Source organism: Pelodiscus sinensis, chromosome 2 (genome assembly GCF_052426305.1).
Source record: "Pelodiscus sinensis isolate ZL-2025 chromosome 2, ASM5242630v1, whole genome shotgun sequence".
Lineage (NCBI taxonomy): Eukaryota > Metazoa > Chordata > Testudines > Trionychidae > Pelodiscus > Pelodiscus sinensis.
Window position 1 is genome coordinate 97766999 of NC_143053.1, and position 11642 is coordinate 97778640.

The 11642-nt window shown below is 38.8% G+C and overlaps 1 protein-coding gene across 6 annotated transcripts in view; it reads left to right on the forward strand.

Moving 5' to 3' along the window:
* C2H18orf63 (chromosome 2 C18orf63 homolog) overlaps nt 1-10802 on the forward strand; it is a 41863-nt gene extending 31061 nt beyond the window's left edge. For 5 of the 6 annotated variants that reach the window (XM_075921064.2, XM_089776325.1, XM_089776326.1 and 2 more), the window contains 4 exons: nt 2729-3805; nt 6527-6646; nt 7989-8086; nt 10129-10802. In XM_075921064.2, the coding sequence (XP_075777179.2) occupies nt 2729-3805; nt 6527-6646; nt 7989-8051 (1260 nt within the window). In that variant the 3' untranslated portion in view covers nt 8052-8086; nt 10129-10802. The remainder of the gene's footprint in view (nt 1-2728; nt 3806-6526; nt 6647-7988; nt 8087-10128) is intronic. The other variant, XM_025183815.3, reaches the window with a different exon arrangement.
* Nucleotides 10803-11642: the final 840 nt, after the last annotated feature.

Here is an 11642-nt window from a genome sequence, read left to right on the forward strand (position 1 = left end):
TAGTTTCTCTTCCACAACAAAGGTTTCAGGCAATTATGGAACTGGTGGGAATAGCACAGAGCAGTCCTCAGGTCACTGCAAAGCTATGCCTTCAGCTTTTAGATCATATGTAAGCTACCACCTTCATGATACAACATTCCAGATTACACGAGACCCATGCAGCTGTGGCTAAGGACAGTCTACAGGCCACATTTCCACAGCATCAACAAACCATCTCAATTCCTATCAAGATGAAACAGTCCTTAGCTTGATGGACAGACCCACTCAATGTGTGCAAAGGAGTATCTTTCCTCACAGCTGCCATCCATAACCGTCATCACAAGAGCAATGGCGACTTTTACTGCATACCTGAGCAACATTTTTCTGACAGACATTTGTAGGGCTGCTGATATGGTCCTCCACTCATACATTTACCACGCACTACTCGCTTGAATCTTACCTGTCTCATGACACTTGGTTTGGCCAGACAGTTTTAGCTGCCGTAAATAAAAGTGATCAAAGCTCCCTTCTCCGATCATGGGTACTGCTCTATAGTCATCTACAGGTCTCGACAAATAATGCAACCTACTGGCCTGTGGTTTGACAAGACCTGTTAATCTAAGGTGAAGCTCCCACAGGGATACACCTCAAAGAAGAAGACAGGGTTACTCGCCTTGTGCAGTAACAGATATTTTTTAAGGTGGCTGTCCATGCGGTTGGTCCCTTACCTGCCCTTCCTTCGGAACCATCTATTTCTGGGTCAGAGAAGGAACTGAGGGGACGGTTGGCTGCACATGCAATGTAGTCACACTAGCGTGTGCTAGCTGCCCCATGTGCACAGTCTACCGAGGGCACTGCTACCAAAATTCTCTGACCAGAGGCGCAGCAGCACCCCAGACACCTAAGATGGTTCACCCACAGGGACACTCATCTTGAAGAACCTCTGTTACTGTACAAGCTGAGTAACCCTCTCTTCCACATGTGAATTATCAGAACATTGCAAGAAGATAAAAATATTTCTCACTATGACTACCTTAATATGTGTGTTTTTCTAGTTAATGAGTAGTCTGACATATTACAGTTTGCATGATAACTATAACAAAACAGAATTGATATAGCCAAGTTAACAGTTCTGTTGGACTCTTAAGAGTTCTATTTCCTGCATTTTTTATTTTAACTCTGCCACTATAATATCACAATAATATTTTCCCTTGTTTAAAAAAAAAGAAAAAAAAGAGAAAATAAGTAGTCTGGACTTATTATTGGAAATATTTTAATGGTTCCAGACAGGCTGATGTCTCACTACAGAGGTGAAGAAGCAGGGAATGAGCACAGTTTACAACTCTTTTAGAACAATAGGCTATATGTAATACAGATTTCAGCCTTTGCTGAGAGAAGCTTACTTTCTGATTATCTTGTCAGTAAAAGAAGAAAAACTTAATAAAAAAAACCAAAAATGTGAAGAATGCAGTCGAAATTTCAGTTTTGAAACTATTAAGAACAGATATCTGAGGAAGGATCCTGTTTCTCTTTCTTCAGCTGTTGCAGCTCTTAATAGAGAAAGTTAGGATGGCTCCTCCTTATCTTCCACAGTTTTCATAAGCATCCAGGCATTCCTTTGCTATAAAGAGTCTAGATATTTGTAGAAATCACTAGAGACAAGAGAACAGTCCACAGGATCTGAGTGGACCACTAGAAATTGCTTTGCACACCACAGTTTTAGAAGTACTGCTATAAAATGACCACGAGTTAGGTTTGGGGATGTTAAAATTAGATTAACCAACTAATCTAATAGTCGATGGAATTTCCATCGACTATTCAATTAGTCTAGAAGAGCTCTTCCGCATTGACATGTAGCAAGAGCCCACCTGGCTGTTACCACTTCCGCCTTTGAAATGTATAAGAGCTACAGCAGGGGCGCTTGTGTATTTCAAAGATTGAAACGCCACATGGAGCCTGGAGCTGGTGGGCCCCATGCTCCATGCAGCACTTCTGCTTTGAAATGTACAGAAGCCCCAGCGGGGACTCTTGTGCATTTCAAAGGTAGAATGCTGCTGCTGCGCCCCTGTCCCCTCCCACAGAGCTGGAGCTGGGGGGAACTGGCTTTTAAGCTGTTTCCCCCCACCAGTCCCTCTTCTTCCCTCCTCCCCCTGCCTTTTTCTGACAGAGGCAGCAAGGAGTGGGAGAACTGACTAGACAACTAGTGTGTTGACTATCCAATATGCATTTGCTTATCGGATAGTCAGCTTGTCAATCAGTTGCTTACATCCCTAGTTAGGTCTTCCTCTTCTGAGAAATATGGCAATAAAAAAACCCAAAAAACAACAAAAAAACCCATCAACCATATATAGCTCATAAGCAGAGAATGGGGAGACTGGAGCCAATGAGTTTTGTCCATCATTATACAAAACCATAGAAATCTATACATAGAGGTCTGTGAGGTTGTGGCATGCTTTTTTATTTTGCTTGAAAGAATATACAGTTTAGAACATATTTTCGATCTTGACAATCAGATATGTGCATACATATTATTTCCACTTATAAAGCTGAAGAAATCTTTCCTTAAATGTCTTAATTATAGTCATACAATATCCTTAATTCTAGGTTATTTTAAAACAATAGAATTGTAAACAAAAAAACCAACACACATGTGTACGGTGTATGTTGTATACAGGGTAAGTTATTGTAGCATTGTAAACTAACTCTTCTCATTGTGTTTATTCTGTTTGTCAACTGTTGTATGTTTCAGGGAGTAAATGCCCAACTTGCAAATCTGACTGGCAAACCAATATGCAAGGTATCTCTGACTCAAGCACCTCCAAGAAGAGACACTTTGCAGCAGAGGTCTTCACAGTGCACCTCAGGAATCAGCCACAGGATGGAGCTTCTGATCAATCAGCCAAAACAAAGTATTTTTCTTCCATGTCCTGAGGGTGCTGTTTCTGAGGCTATAAAGAAAACAGTGAATAACAGACAGCATCAACAGGCTTCAGGAGGATTGGGGGTACCAGTTCACTCAGCTGAATCCTTAAGAATGTCTAAAAATTCGCCCGTGGATTCTGAAAGGAAAGATACTACTAGAATTATACCTATTTTCAAAGCAAAGTTGTTGCAAATGGATGTAAAGGCCACAAAAGCCAGTCAAGAAAAGAAAAAAGGGAGGGTTGTACAGCATTCTCCAAAAGTAGTTAGAGATGTCACAGTATCTCAACTAACTTTATGCAACTCTAGTGTAAATCAGATGTACAAACCTGTCCAAATGGTATCATTCATAAATCCTATTAATGGCTTTGTTGCTCAGAGAATGACTGGGAATGCAAATGTAAAAAGTGGTAGATTGATATGTGACCAGAAAAACAAACCTGGAAAACAGCTGGCAAATTCTACTTTTTCTAATAGCCGATCTTCATGTATAAGTTCAAGTAAAGGCAAACCTGAGACACTAAATTCTTCATTATCTGCTAGTGACAAATCAATACTTCAGAAATCAAATGCCAATCTATGTTTGAAAAACCATGCACTAGACAGTTCCTCTACAAAAAAAGGGGGAAAGCTAGCAAATCAAAACACCACAAAAATACTTGAGGAAATTCACAGTTCAAACAAAGTACATACACAGATTTCTGAGTCAGACAAAAAACTTGCAAACAGTATATCAGAATATCAAATAAAGAGTCCAACTGAAGGAGCAGGGTTAAATATTCTCAGATTGGTCTTAAACAGTACAGCACACAGAGCCAAAAAACAGGAACATCAACAATCAATACCGTCAAAGAAATATATCACCAAGACAGCCCATCACCATTCACAAGTCAACTGTGAGCAGGTAAATAATAAGGCAGCATTTTTAATAGTACTGACCAACTCTGTATATGTGCTGAGGTAATTAGACTATTCATCCTCTCTAAGATCCAGAGAAAAGCAACAAAAATTATTAAAGGTCTAGAAAACATGACCTATGAGGGAAGACTGAAAGAATTGGGCTTGTTTAGTTTAGAAAAGAAAAGACTGAGGCTATGTCTACATGGCTTTCTTTTTCCTCTTTTTTTTTCAGAAGACGCTTTTCCAACATTTGGCCTGTCTACACAGGGCCAAATGTGGGAAAAAAACCTCCTCTTTCAGAAGATCCCTATTCCTGATAAAATGAGGAATACAAGGCTTCCAAAAGAACGCGCCTGCTTTTTCAGAAACAGTTCTGAAAAAATAGACGCATTCTCTGGACACGGCAGTGTTTTTCTGGGATACCTCCAGTATGCTGGAAAAAGTCTGTAGTGAAGACATAGCCTGAGAGGGGACATGGTAGCAGTTTTCAAGTATCTAAAAGGGTATTACAAGGAGGAGAGAAAAATTGTTCTCCTTGGTCTCTGATGACAGGACAAAAAGCAATGGTCTTAAACTGCAGCAAGGGAGGTTTAGGTTGGATTTTAGGAAATCTTCCTAACTGTCAGGGTGGTTAAACACTGGAAAAAATTGCCTAGGGAGGTTGTGGAATCTTCATCAGTGGGGATATATAAGAGCAGGTTAGAGAGACATCTGTTAGGGATGATGTAGATGGTGCTTGGTCCTGCCGTGAGGGCAGGGGACTGGACTTGGGGCACATCTAGACTACATGGCTCCGTCGACAGAGCCATGTAGATTAGGGTTGTAGGCAAAGGGAAATGAAGCGGTGATTTAAATAATCGCTGCTTCATTTAAATTAAAATGGCTGCCGCGCTGTGCCAATCAGCTGTTTGGCGGCACAGCGCTGTAGTCTGGACACTCCACGGTTGACCTTAAAGGCATTCGTCAGCTTTCCCGTTATGCCTCATGGGATGAGGTTTACTGGGGAGGTCGACAAATGCCTTTGATGTCGACCATGGCACGTCCAGACGACAGCGCTGTGCCACCAAACAGCTGATCGGCACAGCGCGGCAGCCATTTAAATGTAAATTAAATGGTGATTATTTAAATCACCACTTCATTTCCCTTTGCCGAGTAAACAAATCTACATGGCTCTGTCGACAGACCCATGTAGTCTATACGTGTCCTTGATGACCTCTCGTGGTCCCTTCCAGTTCTAGTATCCTATGATTCTATTATCGCAATTGATGCTATATCTTAGTTCTGGCGGGTAGATTGTGTATTTCTAATATTTGGTATAATTTGCATTACAATCTTCCACCATTGTGCCTCCTTTTACAGTTGTTTTATCATTTGAGCTGTGTATACTTGTAATTGTGACTTTCTGAAAAGAAGGGTAATTCTTTTAATTTCACTCCAGATTTTTATTGAATGGGACTAGCAAAATGTATGTAAGCAATAATATGCTTAAAGTTATGTACTATAACCATCTACTGGATGGTATGTCAGACCAGCTCAAGTATGTGGTCCTATCAACTAGTAGGTGTAGACAACAGACTATGTAAACCCAGTGCTTTTTACATAAGCTTAACATTTTGGAAGGTTCGATTAATACTCTATATTCCTTTAACACCTTTGCCTATCTAATAGTTGTTTAGATTACAGTTTAACAAAAATGCAAGTTATTAACAGCATTTCACCTTCATTCTGAATGGCACGTTAAAATATTTTAGAGTATGATACTTCCTCTTGAGTTTTAATAAAGCAAGGAGTGCTAAACTGAGCTCAGTAATGATGATGAATTTAGCATCAAGGTGTTTTTCAGACTGTCAAGAACATAAATTCTAAATTGACTCTCCTAATTTTGCTTTTAATATGCATCTGCAAAGACTTTTGAGTTTAAGAAAATTATCTGTACATTTTGTTATACTTTCTTTACAAGATATAGAACCTTTTAATTGCTGCTAGGTTAGGGTACGTCTACACTTGCTCCCTTGTTCAAACTAGGGATGCAGATGTAGGCGAACAAAATTGCTAATGAAGCGGGGATTTAAATATCCTGTGCTTCATTAGCATGATCACGCCGGCACGGTACTCTGCCCAACAGCTATTTCGAACCAGGAAGTGTGCGCCGGGACGTGTTAGTTCAAACCAAACCCCTTCGTTCGAACTAACATTACTCCTCATTTTTTTGAGGACGTGGGATGTGAAGTGGTATGTTCCTTCCCATTAGTCTCTTCTTCTTATATGAGATTAATTTGGTAGACTTATAATTCTTTCTCAGACTGACTTCATTATTGTTGGGGTTTGTTATGGGGGGTGAAGAAGGGATTTGAGCAGAGAAGGGCTCTTGTGTATGTTCTGTGAGCACAGTTCTGTGTTCGTCTACTGACTTTTAAACACCAAAGTCTCTAGAAGTGTGAGGCACAAGGTTATTAATGCCTTACAGGCACAAGTTAGCTGCTAGAGTGAAAATGTACATCAGTAAGAAATTATACATGTTGATAGTAGTCTATTCTTTGGACAGTGAGTGATAGATTAATCTGCATAATTCACATTGGTGTTTGTGTTAATAGAATTTATAGCTCTGGAGGATTGTAATTGTGAGATCAACCAAAAAAAGTTTATAAAAAGTTCTGTCATGATAACCATTACAATTGTACTGGAGTTTTAGCTAATGAGAACATATCAACTTTTCCATTTTAAGATCTTTACAGTGAATGATGATCCCTTGCAGTGTGAAGCAGTGGCCTCAAAGCAGATTGACTCAAAGTTGGAGACTCATTTGAAAACAACTTCAAAGAAGGGTTGTGGCAAAAGAAGGCAGGTAAAAAACTCACATCTATAGACACTAAGGGTATCTGCACTGTGTCTACACAGAAGGGCTAAAATTTAATTAAGCTATGCAACTTCAGCTGTGTCGATTGCGTATCTGAAGTCGAAATAGTTTAATTCAGCTTTTGATGCTGTCTACATAGCATGAAGTCAAAGAAAGAACACTCTTCCTTTGAATTCCTTTACTCCTAATGAAATTAGAGTTACCATGAGTCAGAGTAAGAAGTCTTCCAGCTCAACATTATTTCAAAATAAAGGCTAGTATTGTAGAATAAGGTAGTGGAATAAGGTCAGTTTTTCTGAAATAACACTGCTGTGTAGACATAGCCTAAGTCAGGGGTGCGCAACCCAAGGGTTGCGACTGTCTTCCTGGGGGATTGGGGGTCGCAGTGCTGTGCTGGCCACCATTTTCTTTTCCCAGCTCGGCATGTTCAACCAAAATCCTGACCTCTTTTTTTTTTTTCCTCAAGCAAAATTTTCCAGCCCTGGGGGGTCGCGAATTAAAAAAGGTTGAGCACCACTGGCCTAAATGATGAAAAAGACAATATGTACTTTTTTATTTGAGAATATTGACCAGTTAAAGCTATACAAAACAAGGGAATACAAGAAGTCTCTCAGGGCCTGGGTAAATTAAAATTTTTATTTCATTCCTATATTTTCAGAATTATTTTGCAGACCTTGAAAGCATACTCCTTCAGAAATTATTCACGCTATGATACAGCTTACTTCTGGGATTTATTAATCCACATTATAATAGTCATATAAATGAGAAACTTCTGACTGAATGGAAGCTTTTCCTATTTGCTGAAGTAGATGCCATCCATTTAAAACATCCTTTTATACACATATATTTTACACTGTTTAATCATAATTCAAAGAAACAAGTAGGGTGTGTCTACATAGCGTTGATTGCTTGAAATAAGCTATGCAATTCAAGCTTCACGAATTGCATAGATTGTTTCAATTATTTTGAGATCGTCTATTTCGAAATTTGGTGCTGTCTACACAACACCAACATTAGAAATAGACCGCTATTCCAACAAATCTCTTAGCCCTTGTGGAACAAAGTTTACCATGACATAAGAATAGCAAGCCCATTATTTTGATTGCCAAATTTTGCTGGTTTCTTTCCATGTAGGTTTTGGAATACATCCGGTGTCCTGAAATAATGTTTTCCACGTCTTAACAGCACACCCATTATTTCAAAACGCAACCACTCATGGGCAATGGTAAACAAAATGTCTCATAGACTGACCGCTAGTTTAGTTGTTGTCTTAGTGTTACTTAGCATGCATTGGTTTAATTTAACTTACTTTATTACTTTAACTTGTTAGCAGGAAGAAGGAAGAGATTATTCAAAGTCAAAGAAATCCAAAACAATTAAGCCTGCTGTCTAGAATGTGGTGTAAAGGAGCATAGAAAGAAAAATCAGGTATTTCTGTGTTACAAAACTGAAAAATTCTTCTCTTTAATAAAAATAATACTCTATATGTCATCTCCCATTTTTAAGTATCATAATTACTTTATAAACTGTCTGTATAGAGATTCCCTTATATAATAACAAGCAGGATGCTAGGATAAAATACTAACATACAACAAAGCCAGAGTTCTTGGTTTCTTGAACACTTGTGAATAAGCTACTTTTTCATTTTGCCTTTCTGGTAAACAAGTTGTATATTGAATAATAATAGATCCCTGCCCTTAGAAGTTTTCAGACTGCTTAAATTCCCCTGTGGTTGGATAATTATTTTTTTTCATATCACATGAACCCTAGTTTCTGTGAGTTGCTGAGTGTAGTTTTTAACCTGAGTTATAGTTAAAATCACAGGATAATATCCAACTAAAGTTATGTGCATCATTTCCCATAAGGATGAGATTATGGTGGCTAGGCATTTGCCAATGATAAGACCTAATAAAAGGACAAATTAGACTGGCATGCGAAACATTAAAAATTATAAAGTTTCTCAATCAAAAGACTAAGTTACCAGTGCTCAGAATGTGGAGGTTTTATGTTAATATTAATCTTTCAGGGTAGAATATTAATGTAGATTAAGGATTATGGATAAATCTGTGGCATCAGTAGCAAAGATGTTTGCTCCAGGATATAAGATTAACATTATCAAAATTATGTATTGAAGCTGATTCCAGCTTTCTATTACGTGTGTACTAGTAGGGCCCAGCTTTCCCAAGTAAGATCACATTGTGCTAAGTGCTATAAATTTTTCTCATTAACATTTCATATGTAACTACTAAAATACATCAGTTTCCCCCCAAGATGCCATTTTGCATTGTCATGTGGATACTGTAACCCCTTTTGACCTATCTAGCTAACCAAATGTGGGGTGTTGCAGGTTATTCTAGTCACGGTGTCCAACATTGACATAGTAATTTAAGGGAGATTTGGGTTGAGAGGCTCTTGAGTGAGCCTACCTCATGCTCATCTTGCAGCAGTGGCTCCTTGTTTTACAGGCCTGGCCCAGCTCCCCACTCTGTTCCCTTGGCTTTTGCCACAGCATGTGCCATACAGAGGTTGTTGTATGCCTTTCTATAAGCATTTGCATCTTTTGAAACATTGCCAATGTCTAAGGTGGGCTCTTTAATCTATGACTACTATATCAACTGTGTCACAGTTCAAATTTCCCCCTCTTGACAGCTTAAGTTAATGAGCATCAAAAATAGATTTGGACATTTAGTTAATTTTATGGGAGGAAATCCCATTATTTTGTCTAAAACATGCCACTTTCAGAGATTAAATATTAAAATTCCTGCTTGAAAATTTAAGCTTTCTCCCAAACCATTTGTCAGTTTAAAATCACAATCCTTCTGACAGTTATTGTTTGCTCTTCGTTCAACGCTCCCTCCCCCCCCTCCCCGCCCCTTTCCTTGTTTACTAAAACTTACATAATGCTAAAGAAATTATTTTGTTTGGCTAGATAATGGCTTGAAACAAAATCACCATTATCTTTCTTGGGGGACTAATCAGATTCTGTGTTTGATACCAGAATCCTTAACTCATATGGTTTCTAAAATGAATTTCACTTCCTTAGAATGATTTATATAAGACTAAGTCCATTTGTTGATAGCCTTCTCCAGCAAATGAATATTGATGCAGATATCTGCCAGAGACATTTGTATCAGAATAATTGAAACTAAGGTGAGATACTGTATGGATTTTCATACAGTGACTTCTGTTTTCCTCAATATGCTTTTTAATAAACATTTAAAAATACTTATGTATGAAATAGAAGAAAAAAGAAATAGTGTCACAATCCTAGCTCCTTTAACTTTTTTAGGCATTGTAGCTCAACATTTACTCAATGTGAACATCCTCTTTCACCTCGGGACATGTTGGAGCCTAATGTGAACATTTTGGTATATAACATTGTAATATACCTTTATCAGGGTGATGTTTTTTCTTAAAGACATATTGGATTTTGTGAGGATTCTATTAAATCAGCATTTTAATTTGTTTAGGCACAAGACAGAAACAGATGTCATTGTTTGCATTTGTCCATTCCTGTGGAGAGGAACTTTTCTGCCAGAACAATAAGAAAGTTTGCTTGTTTGTTTCCTTGTTTTGTTTTCCACCTCAACATTTTTTTTCATTTTTAAATAATAAAAAGTCATTGACATAGTTTAAATTTAATAATGCAAGTTTCCAAAAGGCAACTGGGCACTTGAACAGAATCTGACTTACACACAAATTACAAAAACTAGGGCATGACTAAGTCTGCAGGACTGGAAGCAAAATCACATTTGTTATGTTGAATTTTAGAATTCAAAAACACTTTTCAGATACTGCAGAACAGTCACCCTAAAGTGTTGACTGCATTTGATAGTGTTAAGTTTCCTATAGTGAAATAATTAGACACGATGGGCTCCAGAGTGGTTAAGTTTCCTTTCTGCTCAGTTATGAGTTATTGTTATGTCTGATTTAGTTGCTGTGACCTGCTACCCTATAAATGTTCTTTGTCTCCATGCACTTACATTCTAGTTGAATGTCTTAGGGGTTATTTTGAATTGGTTTAGTATTTTTAAAAGTGTGTGGTCTCAGTTAGCATTTTCTATTATGTTACCCTAAATCCAAACCAATAAAAGTTATTACAGATCCAATATACTCTGTTTAAAATAAAGTATAGCATAATCAACCTTTGCTAAGTTGTCATCAATATTTATCAGTCATGGGGGAGAAGAACTCTTAGCTCACCTGTCTTAGTTAAATATATGTTTGCATATGTGATGTTGAAGAGAGGGGATATGGGGAAATAACGTTGATGCTATTGAATGGGATGTAAAAGGACAGGAGAAACTACTGCTATTGCTGCTGCCTTACCTGGATTTGAATGTGCTGAAATGAGTCTCCATGGATGGCATGTGAACCACAGGCGCAGGAAGCCTAGCCCCGCAGTCCCACCCCTTCTGTGTCTTCCACTACCAGAGGCCAGAGCCCCTCCACCATGTCTCCTGGCCCCCACCCCAAGCTAGCACCCAAGTACTGGGTGGCAGGCAGCACAACCCCAGCCCTGGAGCACTGACAGGGTGGCACAGCACCAACCCCAGACTGACTTGGGGCTATAGCTCAGGGAAAAAGCCAGCCGTAGTGTAGGAAACAGCTTGGGGGGTTGGAGTGGCACGTGGGCAGGGCTATCCCTATTGTACCCACTGTCCCTGTGAGACTCACTTCCTACTTTCCCACCCCACCCACCATTATGGAGTGGGGCTGCAAGAGGCCATCTTAGTTTCTTCTATATGTTCTCATCTGCCATCATCAGGTGGGCAGAAAATCTTCTGTGCATAATTGTAATCAAGAGCCACTGTAAGAGTGGGGCCACCTACAGTCTGAGCCAAATGGCAACTACCTGGGATAATGGCCATTGTTCCTTTAATCTTTGGGGACAATTTCTATTAGCCCACACAACAATTTATTCACCTTGGGGCAAGCAGGCAAATGGAAATGGGTTGAAAATTGAAATAATCAATAGGCATAA